This window comes from Eublepharis macularius, chromosome 19 (assembly GCF_028583425.1).
Source record: "Eublepharis macularius isolate TG4126 chromosome 19, MPM_Emac_v1.0, whole genome shotgun sequence".
NCBI classification, from domain to species: domain Eukaryota; kingdom Metazoa; phylum Chordata; class Lepidosauria; order Squamata; family Eublepharidae; genus Eublepharis; species Eublepharis macularius.
The window spans coordinates 25,097,965-25,120,364 of record NC_072808.1 but is presented as its reverse complement, the minus strand read 5'-3'; the positions used below and the strand labels follow the sequence as shown (position 1 = coordinate 25,120,364).

The 22,400-nt window shown below is 49.5% G+C and overlaps 1 protein-coding gene across 2 annotated transcripts in view; it reads right to left on the bottom strand.

Moving 5' to 3' along the window:
* Window positions 1-21,638, bottom strand: part of IQSEC2 (IQ motif and Sec7 domain ArfGEF 2) — a 113,745-nt gene extending 92,107 nt beyond the window's left edge. For both annotated transcript variants that reach the window (XM_055003284.1, XM_055003287.1), the window contains exon 1: window positions 21,534-21,638. In XM_055003284.1, the coding sequence (XP_054859259.1) occupies window positions 21,534-21,547 (14 nt within the window). In that variant the 5' untranslated portion in view covers window positions 21,548-21,638. The remainder of the gene's footprint in view (window positions 1-21,533) is intronic.
* Between the last annotated feature and the right edge of the window lie 762 nt (window positions 21,639-22,400).

Sequence of the window (22,400 nt, the reverse complement as noted above, 5' to 3'; positions counted from 1 at the left end):
TTGCCCAAATTTCCCCTTATATCACTGCAAAGAGGCCAGAGACTTACAGAAAGAAAAAGGAAGAAAAAGGAAAGGAAGCTAAGAATCCACAAAACATAACAAATAGCTATACCATCACAACACACTAACCATCTAGCTACAGCTGATTAAAAGCACAAACAGGAGAGGACGGTGACTGTGAACAAGCAGGGCAGGGAAACTGCGAAGAAACCCCCCTCTCTAGAAGCCCCATCACCGCTGGACTGGACTGGAAGTTGCAGCAGCAATGGGGAAATGACAGGGAATTGTGTCCACATCTAAGGCACTGGGCCTGTAACAGGAATCTATTGCCACAAACGTGCTCTTTCTAGGGCGAAGCAGCTCTGCCCCCAGCCCTTTCTCACACGCTGCTGAGCTCTGGGACAGACGACATGAGGCAAAGTCACTGGCTGGTGGCTCCTTCAGTGTGCAAGGCACACTTGCACCCGCTCACTGGAGCACTCGGCGCATTCCTTTTGCAGACCAGCATAGAACAGGCTTGCAAGAAGAGGCACACTGTGGGGCACCAGCTTGTGTTTTGCACACCTGTAAAGTTTTGTGAAAAAATGGTGTCGGGACAGCTATTTTTTGCACTCTGAACGTGCACCACGAGCACAGGCAGGGAAGAGACCAGTTAAGGATTCCAGGGTTGTATGTTTTCTTGGGGGGGGGGCATGGGCACGAGCTAATATTTGGGCAGGAAGGCATGGTTCATGTGCCAAAATTTTGGTGAGAAGCATCATGGGCAAGGAAGCAGAGTCAAGCCAACAGCACTGCTTAGCGGAGGCGGCCAAGGGCTCCTTTCTTGACCCTACTCACTTTCCGTCCTTCAGTACAAACCTCCCCCAACCCTCCAACCTCCCGCAAGGGCTTGAAAAGCAGACCTGTTCTTACTCGTGCACCTGGCAAAGGCGGCGAGAACAGACAGAAGAAGCAAGGACAGAGGCAGCCGAAGCCAGGAGTATCCATTTAATAGCTCTTTTCTTTATTGTTTGGTTCAGAGAAGACAGAAGCCTTTGATTTATTGACTGAAATCATTTTTATACACAAGAGCATTTGTTATAAAGACTTTTTTCCTCTTATTTACACAGACGGTCTGGGGTGGGGGAGAGGCATGGAGCGATGGGCTTCCTCAAGCAGCACACATTGATATGGTACAGCCTGCACGCAGCGGGAAGAACCGGATCAGCTGAGCAGAGAGGGGGCCAGGAGACACCCCAGAGAGGAAGAGAGAGCGAGAGCGAGCAGCATGCGTCCTCCTGACACGCTCTACGGTGGGGCAGCAAGGAAAGGAGCTTTTCTCTCCAGCCTCTCTCCTTGTGGTGCATTTTCAAACCAACTCACCCAAGGACCTTGCCGCAACTGGTTGGCAAATGGCTACTCTGTGGGTAATGCAGGCCTGATCCGGTACGCTGATCCAAGGCACGCTTGTTTCACACATGGGGCACTGCAGAATCTCTCTCTGCAAGCCCAACATCCAACAGGGAGCGGGGGAAATCATGCACTTTGCATACCTGCCTGGGGGGGAGGAGGCAGGTCAACACACACAGTAGTACACACCCATGTTGTATACCTGTAAATTGGTGCAATGCCCCCCTGCACACAGTCAGAACACAGGAGATCAGACAAGGCATCAACACTTTTGCATACCTGAACAGGTGCAATTTGTCACCTTTTGAGAGCAGTTGGCACAGCGGCTGTGCCATTCCACCCCATCCTTTTCACCACATCAGCTACGCAGTGAGGAAAAGATCAGCGTGGCTTACAAAATATGCACACGTGAACTGTATGTTGGAGGGTCTGGGAGAGGGGACAGGGGGTTCTAGAAATCTGCCAAGGCACAGCAGAGTGTGCTACTTGGCTTTTCAGAACTGGATACTTGTGAAATCCTGAGAACCTGAGCATTCTCAGGGCTTTTTTTCTGGGAAAAGAGGTGGTGGAACTCAGTGGGTTGCCAGCACAGGGGCAACTCCTGGTGGAAGGTGGTGCCCCTGCTACCACATGCAGGACTGCACAATGACGTCACTTTGGATCAGCTGGAACAAGGGGGTAGTTTCTCAAAGTTTAAATCTCCCTTGGCAAAAATGGTCACATGGCTGGTGGCCCCGCCCCCTGATCTCCAGGCAGAGGGGAGTTGAGATTGCCCTCCGTGCCAAGCAGTGCGGAGGACAATCTAAACTCCCCTCTGTCTGGCAATCAGGGGGTGGGGCCACTGGCCATGTGACCATTTTCAAGAGGTGCCGGAACTCCGTTCCACCGCGTTCCAGCTGAAAAAAAGCCCTGAGCATTCTTAAAACAAAACGAAGACTGAGCAAGTATCTAGCCCTCATGGTTACAAGGGGGTGGGGGGAAAAACATTCTGTAGGAAATGGAAGCAGGGAACATTCTGTTGTCCATCATACCTCAGAGCAGATCCTACACCCTATCACTTACCTCCCCAACCTCTCCCAAGAAAAAAATTTCTTTGGGGTGCTGTGGAGAGCTGGGAGGCTCTGTGCTGTTGTCCCACCACAAATGCTCTGATCTGCACAAAGTCACTGGCCTTGACCTTCAAAGCCCTACACAATCTGGTGCCCAAGATGTCCAAAGGAACTTCTCCTTCCATACAGCAGCCTGCTCAGAGGTGCCCTTCCCTGTGTGCCCCCACCTTTTAAGACGAGGCAGACAATGAGGAGGGTGAAGTTGTTGTTCTTTCCAATGACCAGGCCACATGTATGGAACTCTACCCACCCCTTCAGATTTTCCAGGCAGGTTTCTCCATCTGGATTCGGGCACCAGGAGGTGATATGGTCATTTCATCCTGTTTGTGTTTTAGATGGGGTTTTTTTCTTTTATTTTCCTGATGGGGCCTTTTTTCAAATTGACCTCTTGCCTGTTTTTTCCTCTGTGCTGGATTTTCAAGATTTTTTTTTTAAAAAACCCACTCTTGCACATTATTCTGCATTTAAGATTTCACAGCTCCTGTTTGAATCCAATTTGTTTAAACAGTTACCTAGTTTTTAATGTTTGTATTGGTTGTTTCAGTATGTCATAAGTCACTTTGAAAGTCAAGTAAAATAGAGTATAAATACAATAAAGATCACCAAGGCATGATTCGGGGTCATTGCACTCAGAGTCACACCAGCATACACGGCAGCATCTACTGTCTAAGGGGAGGCAGAGAAGCCGAGCAGGAGGATGTAGAAACATGCCTCTAGTTAACCAAGTATTCTGGGGGAAATGAAGGACGGGAGATGTGGGTTGGCAGCAGCCCTGAAGTTGTACCCTGAGTTTGGCTCTCGGAAGGCTGGTGCGGGCGTTATGCTACGGAACGATGGCTAAGAAACCAAGAGAAGGCATCAGGATTGCACCCTCAACCCTGTGATCTTAACCACAGCTATTGCTAACCAGAGTTTCCATCTTAAAAGTTGGTTAACGCTAGTTAGGAAGAGGGAGCGCAATCTCCCTCTTGAGTGAGGAATCGCAGGACCTACCCTGACTTCTTAACCAGAGTTGAGCAAATGGGGAGCACGGCCTCTCCATCAGCAAAGAAGCCGAAATCCCCACTGGAAGAAGGCGAAAGCAAAAATCATGCAGCCAAACGAATGGAAAAGAAGCAAGTAAGAGTCACATGTACTAGACTCAGCATAAAGCTCAAGTGCTTCAAACATGTTAAGATCCAACTCAGAAATCACTTGTATGCAGGAAATAACACACAACAATCACGCGCAGGCATGATTTCACTGCAGCACACAGCAAAAATGCAAGCCTGTGCAATCTATATATGGCTATGCATGTTCTTTCCTGCTTAGAACTGCTTTCCAAGCTGAAATTCGGTTACGTTTACTCTCCGCCCAGATTTGGCTGTTGGACTTTCTGGTCATCTGATTCATGTGTTACTATAGTGATGTAGCTGTCATCCAAAACACGCTTCCATGTGCTTGGCCTCCTCTTGGAGCCTCCTCCTGACAGAGGTGCAGTGTTGGTATGGAAACCAACCCTCTGATCCAGGTGGCCCTGCATTTTCTCCTCCTGCATATGTGAGGGCAGCAGCTCAAGAGCGCAAAAGCGGGTTTTCGGCAGTAACCGAGTCCCCATGGCAACACAGGAATTAGCCTCTACCTTTTTACACAGCAGTTGTTTACTCCCACGTTAACTTCGGGAGTAAGGTGCTTCACTGTGGTTTGCACGGGCACTTCCCTGAAAGTTAAGCCTCTTTTGCTTCCCACCAGTAGTGGCTGCTCTACAGTCCCTTGCTGTAAGGGGGTGCAAACAGGTGGCTGTTGCCTTTTGAGAAGGGAAGGAAGACAGAGAACACGTGACTTCTATTTACAGGACTGTCTACTCTGGCGGCTCTCTTTCAGCCCCGCTACCTGAGATCCTTTCACTGGAAATTCTGCGGCCTGAACCGGAGGGGGCCTTCTGCATTCAAAGTATGGGTACTACTGCTAAGCTCCGGCACGTCCCTTCCACAGCTAACTACCGTTTACTTCAGATACGGGATCTTTCATGCTGTCTTTCCAGAGAAGTGCACAAGAATCATTCCAAGCAGAACTCCAGAAGTCCCAGCCTTCATAACACTGGGAGCTGCATGAACCAAGCCCCGGGTGTTTTGATCTCTCTGAAAACCAGACAGTGCAAGGCCCAGTTTCAACTGGACTGTGGAATGGGGGCACGGGGCACTCCGTCAAGCCTTCTTCCACATCCGAATTTTCCCAACCTGAAATGGCCCCCTGAGACCTGCTATTTTCCCCACTGGGGCACACGGACCCACACATGGGCTTGTATGTTTCCCCAACAGGGTAAACAGCTGCTCTCCTCCACCCAAAGGATGAGGGCATTGGAGCTACTGCAGTGACTCCAATAGCCACGAGAAGTCACATGCTGGCTAAGCACATAGCCGTATGCAGGTGGTGCAAATCACAGTTCACACACTGGTTTTTCAATTGTACAACATGGGGGGAAATCACAAACATTAGCCTCACTGAACAGCAAGCCCAACACACTCAAAGAATTTGGAAAATGCATTACACCCTCCCCCCTCCCCCCTGCAAGCCACTCTCTCGAAAGTATCAATGTTGCTCTGACGAGGAGAGCGCAACATCCTCTGGGCAGATGTGCGTACAAAATAACAGGTGGACAAGATCCATGAACGTGCAGAACACACTGGGCTGCCTGTTAACGTCCTCCAAAGGTCTAGGGTTCCTGGCCCACACCCAGTCTGTGATGCTGGAGCAGTTTGCTTGTCTACGCGGGAACGCTCGTGTCCAAGGTGCTTCTCGGGGGGTACAGAGAGCAGATCCCGGAACCAAAGGAAACAGGCAGCTTGAAGAGAGAGACAGGGAGAGAGACGGTCCGGAGGGGATACAGTCCTGAAGGGCAGAGGCTGGTGCACTGTGAGGGCAAAGTCCCGCAAGGAACAAGCAAGTGATACCGCTTCCAAAGAGCGTTGCTTTTTGGCTGGTTTCAAGGTTCTTTGGGGCAGCGTCCTGTAAGCACGGAGCAGCAAAAGGCAGGGAAAGTGCGTGTGGAGGGAGGGGCCCCCGAGAGGCCAGTGCAAGAACTGCAGACAAGATGGGGGGGGGGGGCAGCTTAGGGTGTCGCTTGGGAACGCTCTTACCCTCCCACCCTAAATGGGGTGGGGGAGGGAGATAAAGCAGGAAAAGGGAGGGGTCAGATTTAAGGCTTATGCGTCTGCATAGAAAAAATGTGTAAACTGTGGTTGGAGCATGAGGTCAGGGGAGAGGGGGCAATTCGCCAGAGCCTGTTCCAGAGACGTTCCCATTCCCAGTATCAGTATTTGGTGGTTTCCCCAGTGGAGCAAAAACTGGCTTCCTGGGGCCACTTCAGGTTAGGAGAGGGGTGCGGGAGAGGGGGTAGGGGGATTCCTTCTCTCTCTGCACGGTGGTCCCAATCCATATGAGATCCCAGGCACCTGATTTTTTAGAGAAATAGGACTGCCCGGCAGTCCACTCACAGGGTCGCATCTGCTGGAAACTTGGGGGGGGGGGTTTGCCAGCCAGGCAGCCATTCCTGTGTGTTTTCACAACACATTTATTTATTTATTTATTTTACTTAGTTTACTTCATTTATACCCCACTTTTCTCCCAAATGGGGACCCAAAGCAGCTTACAACATGATTTTAATTTCCTCTATTTTATCCTGAAGACAACAACCCTGTGAGGTAGGCTGGCCCACGGTCACCCAGCAAGCTTCCATGGCAGAGGGGGGATTCGAACCGGAGTCTTCCAGATTCTAGTCAGACACACTAACCGCTACACAACACTGTCTCTCAACGTCAGTTGCCTTCATGCTTTAAAACTTCAAGTCTAAATCTAAACCAGCAACTGAACAAAATGTCTCAAATGTTCCAAGGAAACTTGAAATACTGGGAAAGTGACGAAGCACCCCGATGCTTAGGGCATCCCACCACTTCCCCACCACGTAAACCAGGAAGCGCTTCTTCAAATGCAACAGGGTCTGAATGGGTTTTTAAATGGACGGTGCTTCCACACGATGGTGTGGAAAATGTGCTGCAGAAGCTGCAGAGTGCGGCATGGAAGCTCGCAGGGATGGAGTCTGCATGCCCCGTCCCCACACCGCTTGCAGCTGTCACCACTTCCACGCCCCTGCATGCCCCTTACAAGCAAGGATCAGGACTCGGCAGGGAAAGTGAAAAAGCCCCTTAGAAGGCCAAAGGGGTGGGGGGTGAGGAGCACAGCTGAGCTCGCCGGGGCATGCTGGCTGCCAGCAGCCCGTCCTCAGACGCAGCCAGCCCTGGTTCTTCCTTTGAGACTTATCAAAGGAGGAAGCCACAGGAGGCCTCATGAGTCTTGCACTGAAGGACGCGACAAGGTGTGGGGGCTGGCGGGTTGTCCTCCATTCTGGGGAAGAAGTTCTGGTGAAGGCCGGCTGCCCTGGTTTCCCTTATGGAAAAACAGGAGGAGGCCAATAACGAGTTAAGCATCAAACTCCCAAGTGTCTGGGCGCAGGAGTGCTTTTACAAATGTCCTCTAGGCTGAACAGGAAGCTAAGGATCAAGCCAAGATTTAGCCCTAGGGTTAAAAAGATAACTAAAAATCTAGCAATGCCTGATGTGAGCTCGACTTGTTGCTATCAGCCTGTTTTGGAAGCTGGACCCAGCTCTTCCAGTGTGCCAGGATCCGGGTAGGACTTGTTCCCGACAAAGCTAGAGGCTTGCTTCAGAAGACAGCTTCTGAGAAACTGCAGAGTGCCATTTTCCCACAGCCAGCCTCATACATTTCAGTAGGCTTGCCAACTTTTCTACTGGCTCTGCTCCTGTGCCTCTAAAACTTTACGAGGAAGATAGCTATGAATTTCCTGCACTGTGTAACAGGTTGGTCTAAATGGTCCGTGGGATCTCTTCCAGCTCTGTGTTTCTATGTTTCTTTGCATCCATGCCAGGAAAGGTGTCACCTGCTTAATTTATGCAGGTTGGGCTGCTCCTAAAGGAAGCCCAACATTTCTGCAGTTAGAAAGCAAAATTGGGGGGCCAGTGAGCGTGGCTTCCAAGAAAGGCCAGGGTTGCTAACTTGCCTGGGGAAAAAATGTCCTGTGTTTTTCATATTTACTTCCATGACATGAAAAGTTTCAGTGACTCATTTCCACTATTAAAGGGACAGGACATTTTTCTCCATGACTGCTGGGAACCTTACAAGGGGCTGGATCCAGGCATATGTCGTCCCTGTGTAGTGAAATTTAAAATGGAATGGAAGAGGAATGTCAGAAACAATATCAAATTATAAAAAGATCCAAGTCAATATAGAGAGGCAGAGGTTAGCTAAAAACTACGTGAAAATGAGGTTAGAAGTGAATGGAGGTGGGGCAGGAGACTAGTTCCAAGCTCAAGCACTTAAAATATTTTCTCCCTAGGGCTCTTTAACTGCAGCCCAACCTGCCCATATGCAGTAAGTCAAGCTTTTCCAAGCATGAAATACAGCAAAGGGGTAAATGTTTCACCCAGTACACTTCTGCATGCGGGACAGCTGTTAAAGGCACAGGAGCAAAGTTCAGTGTTTGTTTGTTTTTAAATTCCCCACAGAAAAGAATGGGAAGGTGAGGGATTAACTTCACGGTAAGTTGTCCACACGCCCTCACCACCGTGCCCACGATATCCACGGGGTTTGTCCACTAGAACTTTAGGGAGTATCATGCTCAGAACTTAATTCCCAGGTGTGCAGGGGCCTAATCCAAAACAGGACTAGGAAAGCCAGGAGAGGAAGTTTAAGCCTTCCCACACGCGCCATTTCTTTAACCTAAAATGGCCCTCGGGCGCCGTTGCTTGCCCCATTGAGGATACTTAATGTGTACTGAACAAATCTTTGCTCCCTGGGGCCATCTGGGGTCATGAAAATGATGCTCTGAGTCAGCGGGGGAGACTACAAGGCCAAACTACACGAGACGTCCAACACGTGTTGGGTTCTTGCAAGTTTACCTGGGGAGTGTAGTCACCAGCAGGGAGGGAGGGAAAGAGTCCGCGAGGGGAGCCTGAAGCTGCCAGGTGGCTAGCAGTGGCAGAAAGAGCTGCCCTGCCGCCATTGCTAGACTCAACCATCCATTCTCCCAGAGAGGAGGAGATTCTTCCCCCCCGCCCTGTGCGAATGGGTGGTTGAGTCTAGCAGTGGTGGTGGCAGTAGCAGCGAGAGCTTCAACAGCTCCTGCTGTTGCTGCTGCTAGCCACCTGTCAGCTTCAGGCTCCCCTCACTGACTCCTTCCGTCTTGTCCTGATGCCAATTACAATACCGAGGTAAACTTGCGAGAACCTGATACGTGTCGGGTGTCTTGTGTAGTTTAGCCCACAGTCCCATATCCTCACATACCACCATCCTGATCTGAACGGGGCCCTTTGCACCTAGGAATTAAGTTCCGAACACAGAACTCCAAGCTCACACCTGGCAGGCAGACAGAGATACACCAATCATGTAGTTAGACTTCAGTACCAATTACAGGGAAACACAACGATCCTACCACCCTCGGGTGCTAGGACTGGCAGAATGTAATCACGGGAGGCAGAAAACTGATGCAAAGATCCGAGCTCATGGGAGGGTAGCGGAACGACTAAATCCAACAGAGTGGTCAACTTTTATTTTACTGACCCCATTCCTGATACAGAGGAATCAAGCATGTGACACCCCCCCCTTTCCCGAGAAAAGTTCCCCTGATGAATTTCCGCATCTCAGGCTGCTATTAAAGGCACAGGAAAAAAAGTTGGCACCTTACTGCTTAAAAAAAACAACACACCAAATACGGTGCAAGTGAATGGCAAGCCAAAGATGAGAAAACAAGACACGCACACACACACGGATTTGCAGGCTTCAAAGCCAACATCCAGGCGGCAGCTTTTTGATACTCCCTCTGGTTTAATCTACATGGGAGGTCTCTGGAACAGCCTCTGAACTTTTCCCCAGGAGTGCTGTAGGGGTGAAGCTGGTGCTGTGGGGTTCGGGGACTGGGTCGGAAGGTGCAAGGCGTGGAAGGGGGTGGTGGCGCCCCCTCCAGGTTACCTAGAGGAGGGGCTGCTGCACTCAGAGGCAGGGCAGCAAAACTGATGGACGTCCTCCGCCTCGTCATCATCCCTAGAAAACGGGGAAGGGGACAGACAGACAGACAGAGACGGATTATAATCCGGTGGACATGCCCAGCATGGAGGAGACGAGTGATGGCTGACATGAGATGGAGTTGCAATGTGGCTTGCGGGGTGGGGAGGGGGGGAGAGAGATGGGCAGGGAAACAAAGACTCCAGGATCCTCTTGCCCCACAACCCCAGGTTAAGGGTTGCCAAGCAGGGCACAGGATGGCTTTCCACCTAAGCAACCACTTGGGGTGGCAGAATGAGGAGCATGCCCAGGTGGCACAAGGGCTCAAATGGGCTCCCAACCAACCACCAGCAGCATGGGAGAGGCCAGCAGCCTCCTACTGGGCCCACGTTGCCCCCAGGAGGGTCCAGTCCAACACCCGGCAGTGCTGACACAGATGTTTGGCCTGGCCCAGCCAGTGGCAGCCCCAGCAAGCACGGGAGTAGAAAACCCCTGCTGGAGAATTCTCCTGTTTCTTTAGCAGCGACAGAGAAGGAGGCAACAACAGCCTTCCTGGCCCACTTCTTTCCCCAGCCTGCTGCCCACTTTCCCCTCCTGCCTGCAAGTACAAGGAATGTTTTTTGCATCACATTATGGCTGGGGAGACAGGAGCAGAGCAAAGGAAGAGCAGCCGGGGGCTCCAATACCTGAGCACTTGAAGAGTCGGGAAACTTCTCTAGCTTTGAGACCACCTGGCAATGTTAAGGTTGCCAAATGACCAGAAGAAGACAGCCTGGCTTGCTCCTCTGCTTTGAACAGCAGCTTGACCTGCAGAAATCATCGGCAAGGTCAGCTTTTTACAGCACAGAAATAAACCTGATCTGCAGGTAATACTTGAAGAGCAAGCGACTGTTAACGGCACAAGAACAGAGAGCAGAACAAAAGGTACGCATTCTAGGTAACCCTCAGTCTAAGGAGGCCAGGTTACAACCTGGAGATCTGTCCTGGGCTTCTAAATTCCTTGGGACACAGCTATTCTTCTTCCTACCGCCCCCCAGTTGTGCAACATAGGAGAACGTGTCCAAGTGAGAAATCATGGTGGCCTGTCCCCCCCACCCCACATACACACTGGACTCTGTCTGGGTTGCAATCCAGCCTGCTCTTCTCTTGCGTGCTTCATTCAAGTCCTAGAGCACTACATGACCATACTTGGTTCTGTGTCAAAGCACAAATTCCGTTAATATTTCCATTTTCTCTCACTGGGTTCAGAAGAACAAAGGCAGCTATTTTGACTTCAATTAGGTTATTTCTTGGTCCCTCCCTCCCCATTAACTGCAGGACAGACAAAAAAAAATACAGTAGGTGATTTTTTGTTCCTGGCAAGAAGGTGCTGTGCTGTGAAAACTTTGCTTGCTGGCACGGGGGAGAGAGAGAGAGAGAAGGAGAAAGAAAGAAAAAGACATTCTCCTTTGGCTGTCCTGTTACTTTTACAGTGCATGTTTAATCAGAAGAAACTTCCTCAGAGTTCAGTGGCACCTATTTCCAAGTAAGCAAGCACAGAGTTGCAGTAATCTAAATATCTATATAGTTTGTGCTTTAGTTGTATATCTGTCGTATGGCACGTTTGATTTGGGTACCTTTATTGTACAAATGCAACTTTTAAAAAATAAGAAATTTCTTCCTGTCCACAATTATTTTTATATCAGAGATTCTCTTCCTACTTCCTGTGGGAATGAAGGATCAAGTTCAGAGCTTCACAAACTTGTATAGCCAAGTCTAGCAACGGTATCCCAGAATACTCCTGCTCTGCCCGTTTCCATAACTCCATAACATTTTTTGCTCACCAATAAAACGAGGTTGGCAACTTGAGCAATCTGAGCACCGCCTTTGACCAAAACAAGATGAAACTTTGAGAAGCCACATTGTATTGGACTGCTAGTTCGATAAATCAACTTTCTGGGCTAGAATGTCACGCTTTTGAACGGGCTGGTTTTTACAGACTGTTTCCAAAAATATCCATCTTGTACAAACTTGTTACAGTTTATGGCTAACTCAAATAAATCTGAACTGCACTGAAGTTCAAAGCTACTTTTAACAACCTTGTGTAGTCAGATCAAACAGGGCTTCCTTGCTGTCTACTTCCCCACAATTCGTTGCAAGGTATGAGTGACCCACATTCTATTACACACACCAGAAGTAACTTCACTACAGACTGGACAACCCATCTAGAGTATCTAGGGAAGGGAATGGAGGCAGTAAGTGGGTTCGGTCCTTCTTTCAAAAAAGGGGATCCTATTCTTTCTTCCTTGTACTGTACATGAACACTACAGATGTTAAATCAGTTCACCTGTTATTCTCTCTTTCCTAGGAATTTTAACTTGCAAATGAAGCTAAGGAGTTCTAAGAATTCTCGGCATGTCACTAGTCTATCAGTCCTGGGATTCTTTGGAGGAAGCCCTAGCAATTAAGAGAATACAGATTTGTTGTGCAGAGAGAGAGAGAGAGAGTTAACTATTCTCACAAGGAGAACAGAACAGGAATCAAAACACATTACGGACTTATTAAATCGCAGTACTTGGTTCATGAGAACAAGGCTAAACACAGCCATGCTCTGACTCTAGGACTTGGAGGTGCTAGCACCCTATGTGAGTCCAAGACATTTTGATGTCCAAGGCGGAAAACCCAAAGAGCACTTTTTGGAACTGGATACACTAGAAACTGAACCTCGGATCAGTTGCACGCAAAGTACATCACCTAGCACTAAGAGAAGGTGGAGCTAGGAGGCTTCCCTTTCGGTCGTCTCAACCCCAAAAGGCAGGTACAGACTGGAAGAAGATGCCACAAAAGTCTAACCAGAGCAGCAGTTCCAATTTGAGATGAGAGAAGCAGATGTGCCTTTGGGGGGAAAGTCTGCCCCCTTACTTGCGCCTGGCTTTTCACCCACACTCTTTTATTCCTCCCCCTGGAGAGGCAAACCCCGAAATCAGGGGCAGGCTGGAGCATTAAAACAGCCCTGGAGCAAGCTGGGCCAAGGGGGCCTGCAGCCGGGCAGCAGCTTAGCTTGGGCGCAGGTCACAACGGCAATGAGGAAGAGGCGCCTGCTCCCATTTGTCGGCGTCGCTGCAGTCAAGGTTTGGGCAGCGGCCCCTGCAGAGCTGCCAGCACCACCATCGCCCTTGCGCTCAGCTTCCTCCTGGCCTCCCTCCAGGGCTGTGACCCACCAGGAACATTCCCAGTAAGTTAAAGGGCTGGTCTGCTTCTGCCTGAAACTTAAGACCAGCCCTGAGGATACAAAAAAGCTGCCTTAAAGGGAGTCCAACCATTTAGCCCAGATTTGTCTCCTCTTCCTGGCAGTGGCTCTCCAGGGCTTCAAACACAGAAGGGTCTTTCCTCGCCTGGCTTCTGGAGTTCCTATTAGCTCAAGTTGCTGGGGATGGAATTGGGGACCTTTGGGATACAAAGCCGTCGCTCTGCCACCAAGCTACGGGTTCTCCAACCCCAGGCCTGCTCCCTGAGGCAGCCCTGGCACCTTTTCCTCTAACAGGGTATGGTGGAGCCCTTTGCTTGCACAAATGCCACCCCATCTCTCCCACAGACCCCCACTGCTGCCACCAAGACAGAATGACTACTTCCACCCGGGAAAGGAGAGATGGGCCGTTTTCACGCTGCTTATTGGCCACGGAACATCGCGCCGAGCTCCCGGAATGACAGTGTATTCCTGGTGTGATTTTGTGCGAGAACGGTTCTCACGCAAAATCGTTCTCGCGCAAAATTGCACCAGGAAGACGCTGTCAATCTGGGAACTCGGCGCGATGTTCTGTGGCCGGTAAGCGGTGTGGAAATGGCCACGGTCTGCAGCTCCTTCCCATGATCTTCCTTCAGGCCAAAAACCGTAAGGAATGTGTGCCGAGACACAAAAACCGTGTGTGAACAGTAGTGGATTAAGCCAGTTGTTTTGTCTGCCTTTGTACATGTGAACCCAAGCAAATAAAAAAAACTGTGCAATTGCCTTCTCTCCCAGAAACTCATGCTCACACTTCCTCGCTCAAAAACTGACTCTTGCCCATGCAGTCTTGTAAACAATAATAGTGGAAAACCACAGAGGAAGGCAGAACAATAACACTTTTAAACAATAACGAGAATTACAACGAATGAGTATGTATACAATCAGTATAATCAATCAATTTCTACAATAAAGGAAAAATTTAATAAATAAGTATGTATATGCTCAGTATAATCAATCAACAAACCAAAAATTACAGATGCAACGGGCTGAACCAAAGCGCTGTATATCCTATAAGCACATACATGGACTGAAAGGAACAACAGTTCGTCAAAAGGTTCATGAAGGACAATGCCAAAATCAAAGACAAGGTTCCTCAGTCCTGGAAAGTCCAAACGGATGGTGCCCGGAAGACACAAATTCCATGAACAGAGCCCCCCCCCCCCCCGCCCGACATTCAGGGCCGGCAGGTTCCTGATGTTTCCAACGGTCTTCCTCAGGGGCGGATGAGCATCAAACACAGCAAAGGTAATTTTTCCTTTATTGTACAAATTGACTGATTATACTGATTGTATACATACTCATTCATTGTAATTCTCGTTACTGTTTAAAATTGTTATCGTTCTGCCTCCCTCTGTGGTTTTCCACTACTGTTGTTTGCTCGCTTAGATTGAAGGTGCCTCCTGTATTGTTTGTGCATGCAGTCCTGTACGCAAAACTTACAACCGTGCATTGGATGCAGCATTCAATTTCCACTAACAGGGAGGGTCTATTTCCACTAATTCCCCCATCCCATTACAGACCCCCAAATCACCTCTCATGCTTTCCCCCTAAGCGGCACTTTGGGGGAAAATCTGGGCTGGATCCAGAAACTACTGCTGGACCCCAACCTGTGCTTACTACACTGCATTAACACCCACCTGGTGCTGGTTTTCACAATGCATTTTTTTGCCTGTAAAAGCAGTGCTGAGTCCCTGACTTTTACCAGAGAAATGTAACGTCTAAACCAGGAGATACGGATTTGAAACTACCAGTAATGTACACAATTGTGAAGAAGAAGGTGCAGTCGAGTCACAGCCGACTCACGGCCACCGCACCCATGCGGGGTTCCACGCAAGAGATGAGCAGAGGGGTTTTGCACAGCTGCCCCAGTCTCTCACAGTGGCCTCCCATTCAAGTATTGGCAGCAGCCAACCTTGATTAGTTCTCAAGTTCTGAAAAGGTCAGGCTAAGCTGGGCTAAAAAGGACTGACTGAAATCAGAGGAGTCATTGCTGACTGTAACTTTCATTTGCTGGTGTGAGTTTCTCTTTGCAGAGGATCAGCGCTGCTCATGTTGCCAAACTGCATTGTGTGAACCAGCAGCCCAGAGCATCCACCAGGCCCGCACAACGTAGGACCCACTGGGCCAAATCCAGCCCACCATTCACGCTCTGCCAAGTGGGCGGCAGCTCCTTTTTTACAAGCAAGTACAAGAGAATTGGGGGATCCCTGATGGCGATGGACTAAGGGTGGTGCTCATCTTTATGGGCTCCCAGTTCCACAGACCGGGTGTAGGTACAGCCTCTTTGTGGCTTGGCTCTTCTGTCTTTAGCAGCCTTACTACCACTGGGCAGATTTATTACTACTACGTTTCAAGTTATTGCTTTGAAATATACTTCTTTGAATGAGAAGAAGCCCCTTTTCTGAACTGCTGGAAGAAACTCATTGGCACTTTGGTAACGACTATACTGTCGTATAGACTGGTGTACTGGGACATTTGGTCTTGTATTCGTTTCCAGATTAACTGGTTATGTAACTGTTTATTGAAGAATGTGGATTCTGGTTGCCTTGTATTTTTGACAAATTGGTACTAGTAACAATATCTGTGTGTTAACTCTAGAAAGGACTGACTGTGATATACGTAATTGGAATAATATTTTGTATATATATGATTGATTGCACCTTTGCACATTTACATTTTAGTAAATTGTTATATTTTTGAAATTTAAGAGGAGAGCTTTTTTGTCTGGGACTGTACGTTTTCTCCTTTGAGTGCCTCTATTTGCTCTACTTTAGCAGCTATGGGACATACCAAAATCCAGCCGCTTTACCCTGCCAGGATCTCGGGGAATCTCATAGCAATACATAAAAAAGCAAGAAATGATTCTTCCGCCTTCAGCTGTACAGAACAGAGCAGTTTTCGTAGAAAGAGAGAGCTGTTGTGTAGACTATAGGAAGCAGACCGCAACAGTCTCTCTCTCTCTCACACACACACACACACACACACACACACCTTGAATACAGCAACCATCATAGTGGTGTTTTGCTTTTTACTGGCCCTGCTCTTATGCCACTGACTTCTCCCTGACATGCTTCAGGCAGGCAGGTAAAGCATTTCCCACCTCTTATCTTTATGGCTGCCAACTCTGGAATCTTAAAACTGCAACATTAGCAGCATTTTTATTGGCAAGATCAGGCATTTCACCATGTAAACTCTGATACCTGCTCACTGTGGAAGTCCAAGCCACTGCTAAAAACACAATGACGAGAGCAAGCCCAGAAGTTGGCAACCTGACACACCTCCATCTAGTTAATTCCCAGATGTCCGGTTTCTGTTACAGGCACAAAAGCACAGCCCATTCAAAAACCTGTGGTCCATCTCTCTGACCCCTGGCTATTTTGTGGTCCCTCTTTTGGAGCCTCACACTCGTTGCCATGGCTGCAGCCTGGCTTGCTTGCCCTATGCTCCTGCAAACCTCCAGGTGCCGGGTCAGGTCACTGACATGCAAACCCCCCCCAACCCACATGCATCCATGTATGCTTGCTCCCACTCCCCTAGGCATTCTCTCTCTCTCTCTCTCTCTCTCTCTCTCTCTCACACACACACGCACGCACGCACGCACGCACGCACACACACACGCCCCTCCTGCCTGGCCTGGAACCCTTTCATCAAACCACCCCAGAGCTCTGGGACTGCATGAAATGGACTTCGTCACCAACCCTCTTGCCCGAACCCTCTTGCCCGAACCCTCTTGCACCAACCCTCTTGCCCAGCTGAGACTGTCTTTCTTCTCTGACCATAGTACTAGAGGTGGAGGGAGGGCAGAGCAAAAGGCTATGAAATGGACCTGAAACCAGTAGGGTTGGAGGGACAGCAGGATCACATGGCTGGTGTGATGGCGGATGCAAAGAATGTTGGTGTGTATGGATGAAATCCAGTATTCCCCTAGATAAAGCTCCATGCATCTCCCACTGCCTACAGGTGGAAGGAAACCCAGGTGTGCTGGCTCCGTTCCTTCCCCTCCTGTGCCAACCCTGTGGGACCAAACTCCTCCACAGCACAGGAAAGACCCCTGGCCAGCCACCGTACTCCGAACCATCTGGATTCCCAGGGTGGGCCCCACCCCTCACTCAAGAGCCAAGCTACAAGTGAGGCCTGACACAGGTTGGACACTTGTCAGCTTCCCTCAAGTTCTGATGGGAAATGTAGGCATCCTGGTCTTGCAGCTGTAATGGAGAGCCAAGCTACAAGACCAGGACGCCTACATTTCCCATCAAAACTTGAGGGAAGCTGACAAGTGTCCAACCTGTGTCAGGCCTCACTTGTAGCTTGGCTCTCAGAGACCTGCAGGGGAAGTCAGGAAGACAAAAGGATGCTGGATTTGCAAGTACAATGGCATGTCGAGAGATGGGGTGGTGGTGGCTTGGAGCGGGTGTGAGCGGCTTACCTGCAGCCCGTGTGCCTGGCAGGGGAAGCTAGCTGCGAGTGGAGAAGCGACTGAGCAGAACAGCAGTACTGGTGCAGAGTGGGACACGTGGACGACCTATAGAAGGCAGCAGAGAGACGGAGCAACAGAGAGAGAGAGAGAGAGAGAGAGAGAGAGAGAGAGAGAGAGAGAGAGAGAGAGAGAGAGGAACAGAGTGGTGGAGGGATGGATGCAGGGATGGAGGGATGGATGGGGGAAGGCATATGCAGAGAGGTGCAGATGGAGGTAGGTGAAAAGTGCATATTGGAATGAGTTGATGGAAGGGCAGAGAAAGGGGAGGAAGAGAAGAAAAAACACAAAGTCAAGAAAAAGAAGGACAGCACTAAACAAACAGGAAAAAAACATAGCTACTGCCCCCAGGCCAAACAAAGAGACCAAGCCACACACTGGGCTACGGAGAAAAGAGAAAGGGAGAAAGAGAAAGAGAGAAACAGATAGCAGCAGTTCCCAGGGGTCCACCACATCAGGCTACGGAGCCAGAAGGGAATGGGGGGCAGGCAGGGGGACACGGGCCACACAGTCACTGGCTCTGTGATATGAAAGAGCAGGAAAGCGCTGAGGGCTTCGGAACCAGACAAACAAAAAAAGCAAGGGACGGATTCCAGACCAGGAAGAGTAAAAAAACGGGCAGCAAGCAAGGCAGGCCCCAACTTACATTGCAGAAAGAGTAGGGGGGCTGGGGGCACATTGGCTTTCTGTGGCTTAGCCAACAGGGCTCACCTGCAAGCCAAGTAGCCCCTTGAGAGGAGGCAATGTTTACTGGGGCCCCAGCCAATCAGAGGGGAGCCCCAGGGCCTTGCAAACGCTTGAAGGATCTGGAGCCGAGACTGGGCTGTGCTGCTCGAGGTCAGCAAAACACCTTGGGGGACCCTGAGCATTGTTAAAAAGGCCTGAAGGGGGTTGGAAAGGGGGCTTCTGGAGGGGGAGGGTGCGTTAAGGATGCAGGCTAGGCATATCCAGGAGGAAGAATTCACAAGGGTAGCAGAGGTCAGAAAAGCAGGAGGTCCAGCTACAGAGGGCGAGGGTGGGCTGCAGAGTTCAGAAGTGAGGAGAGGGATTGGGCGGAACTAGCTAGTCTTTGAGAAAGCAGACCCCCCCCACACACACACACGCACTCCCTTGCATGCCGGACCCCGGGGAACGCATCGCACTGAAGAGGATCCCAGCCCTCTCCTCCAGTTCCAGTCTTTCTTCTGCCCCCAGAAAACCTGCGAGAGGCCAACCAGCCGAAGGGGGAGAGAGGGGACCAGGAGTGCAAGTTTGTTTAAAAGCCCCCCTCCCCACCATCCACACACAAAAATATCAGGAACCAGCTGCCTAGGGAATGGGAGAGAGCAGACCCCGGACGGTAACAGCAGGTGCCACAGAAGGGAAAGCAAACGGCGGGTCTGCTCCAAAGACTATTCAAGCCAGGCCCCAGGCCCCCTCCCAAGCCTGTCCTTCCCCGTGTGTCTCTCTCCAATGTGCCCCTCTCGGTATGCAGAAAATAACATTGTGTAGCAGAAGAGTGTCAAAAGTAAGACTTTGCAGGTTGCAGTTACTTTTCTTTCTATACTTGACCGACTTATTGCTTGAAAAATATATGTTCAGATGACCTCGCTGTCCGTTTGTAAGCAAGTTGGTGCTCTCTTTTCACCTTCCCCACCAATCTAGATTTGTACTGTTATCCCCCACCCCTCTCACACACCCATCTTCTGTCTCGCAAGATGTTGGGTAGGTAGTTAAAAAAAAACATATTAGCGTTTTATAAAGTATTATATATGTCGAAACATCAACTGTACTTTATTGAAATACACCCTCCAAGTAACATAAATTGCTTTTATTTTCACCATGTTGTAATACTAAATAAGGAACCATTGATTAGAATAAGGAACAAGTGGCAAGTTTACTGGTGGGAAATCATAGGGGCCAGAAATCAACAAATAGAAAATACACACACACCCAAACACCCTAAAATCTATTCCTCCAGGATTCTTTAAGTTCTTGGTGGCCAATTTTCACATCTCTGAATTGTTTCCTTATCTAGACGACTCCCAACACGTTCTTTTGGGGGGTAATCCACTCTCTTTTTCTTTCGGTTAAGTCATGAAATCCTATTTTCCTTGATTACATATAATCCCTGACCTTACGGCTCTGGTTTTGTAACTTTTTTGCATGGGCCACTTTACTATTAGATGTTCTTACTTATCTAGACTCCGCCTTTCCACCCGATGGGGACGCAAAGTGTCTTACATCATTTCATCCTCACAACAGCCCTGTGAGGTAGTTTAGGTTGAGATTGTGTGACTGGCCCAAGGCCACCCAAACAGCTTCTATGACAGAGTGGGGTTTTGAACCTGCGTCTCCCAGGCTGCAGTCCGACACTATATAGCCAGGTTGTGGGTTCCATCACACAGCCAAGAAAAAGAACTCGAGGGGGGCTTATGCGGACCCTTCTCTTCTTCCTATACTCACCAACAGTCCCACTGCACCATCCAACCACCTATCATAACAGCAAGTGTTCTTCTAGTTTGGAAATTTAAAAAGGTGCTACTGAGCATGTATAGAGAGCCCTTGCACCAATACCAAGTAGCCACAACAAACCCACACATGTATCTCAGATTATGAGGCAAGGAGGAGACAAAGGTATGATTTCCAGGCAGGCAGGCAGGCCTGCACCCTAAATCCAGAAGCACCCCAAACTATGAGATGCCCACTCCCCCTCTTAGAGGTTGGCCTTTGTGCCCAGGAGTCTAGGCTTCCAAACCTCTTCCCGCCCCTCCCTTCTGCCCCTGGACTCCGCTACCCTGGAAGGAACAGAGTAAAAAAAACCTGAACATAAGTAAGCTTTGCTTCCTGTTTACAACCAATCCATGTTATTTCAATATATTAAAAGCGGTGCCAATGCTAGTCTCCGGAATTGTAACAGGAAAGGGGAGAAGAGGATGTTAAGAGGGGACGGGAGCTGGTCTCTATGAGAAGTCCTGCACTGAACCTGTTCAGAAAGCTCTGTCAAAGTCACAGGCTGTGCAAATCAGTTATCAGGGCCAGGGGATCCCTGAGCCAGCACAGAGTGCGTTTCAGCCATGCTACGCAACCTCCTTACACAGGATGCCTCCTCTAGGGAGGCAGCAGCCCCTCTCTTTTTTCAAATCAAAGGCAGAGTCATTACCAGTCTAGTGGAATCCCCAATATTTCTGCATCTTCCCCCCACCCCACCAGTTCAAGCTATTCCTGAAATCCTGGAAAGGATTCCCACTTCTTCACCATCCACCGCTCTCCTGATTTCCAACCAAGTTTCCAGAAAGCGTTCTGGGACTTAGAGAAACGCCAGCGAAAAACTATGCTGGAACACAACCTGGTTGTCTTTAATGTGCCACAAGACTCTGGTTCGTTTAACATTTTCTGAATATACTTTTCTGTTGTCCTTCAAATTTAGTATCTGGTATTTCGTATCGGTTTCTACGCATTTTCTATTGTCGTTTGTATTTTTCTTTTCATATAAAAATCTAAAAATTAAAAAAGACTCTGTTTCTAGCTAGTTTCAGGTAGGTAGCCAGGTTGGTCTGGGGGAGAAGAGCAAGATTCGAGTCCAGGGGTGCCTTAGAGCCCAACTAGATTTCCAGCTCACCCCCTGGAAATCTAGAGGAGTTAGCCATGTTAGTCTGTAGTTGCAAAGTAGTAAAGAGTGCAGTAGCACCTTTAAGACTAACCAACTTTATTGAGGCATAAGTTTTTGAGAGCCACAGCTCTCTTCGTCAGATGCAACTTTATTGTAGCATAAGCTTTCGAGAACCACAGCTCTCTTCGTCAGATGCAACCTAACGGTTGCATCTGACGAAGAGAGCTGTGGTTCTCGAAAGCTTATGCTACAATAAAGTTGGTTAGTCTTAAAGGTGCTGCTGCACTCTTTACTATCTTGGAAATCTAGTTGGTCTCTAAGGCGCTCCTGGAGCTGAATATTTCTACTGCTGCAAACGGAGGCAAGGCAGCCAGGAAGGAAAGGAGGCCCCCCAAGAGGCCAGCCCTCGCCAGGTCCCCTGCTTGCACGCGAATGATTCCTAAGGCCAGAGCGCAGCCCGGGTTAAACGCCCCTAATCGGCGGCGAGGCGCCCCACGTCAGACGCCTCTTCCCGGGATCGGGGCGAGCCTCCGCTAACGCCCTGGCCGTGCCTCCCTTCCAGGGCGGGCGATGCCCCTCCTGCAACTCAACGCACCCGTGCTCTTCCGCCCCCAACAGCACCCCAAGAAACAAGAAGGGTCCACTCACGGGCCAGCCTCCATCGCTGCTTGGCTTCCCCCTTCCTGCAAACTTCGCTCCTCTTGCAGCCTTCCCACCCACGTGGCAAGGGGGGCACAGGGCGGCAGCAGGCGGGGGCCCCTGGCCTGAACTGCCCCCCGGCAGGGTGTGGCAACCCAGAGGGCCTGCCTCGGCCCTCCCTCCCGTCAGCTGATCGCCCTACGCGGAAATTAAGCTGGCTGGGGCAACCGGGAGGGAGTGTCTGGATTAACATGTTAAATGCTGGTTTATCCTCATCCTAGAGCACACCAAGCCTGAACTCTCCCGAGAAGCTAAAATGACAAAACTGAGGCTATCCTACTTTGGTCACACCATCAGAAGACAAGACTCTCTGGAAGAGCCAATAATGCTACAATAAAATAATGCTACAATAAAACTGGTTAGTCTTAAAGGTGCTACTGGACTCTTTTTGATTTTGCCACTACAGACTAACACGGCTAACTCCTCTGGAATAATGCTAGGAAAAGTGGAGGACCTAACCAGAGATGGCTGGACTCGATCACAGAAGCCACATCCTCCCGTTTGCAAGACTGGAGCAAGTCTGTTAATGATAGGACATTTGGGAGGGCTTTCATTCATAGGGTTGCCATAGGTCGTATGGCAGGTAGGTTAACGGCACACAACACACACAATCTTCACCCAAGTTTCACGGGATGAATTGGCCCCAATAGGAGGGGGGGGGAAACTATCAGGAGAGGGTGGAAATAGGCGCCTGCAACCTTCCCTTTCAACAGCACATTTTATTAAACAATTTCAGAAAGTGATCTCTGAACACGTGATTTGTTTTAGGAAGAGATGACTTCTTTAAAAAAGGCATGAATTTATACAAATGTCATA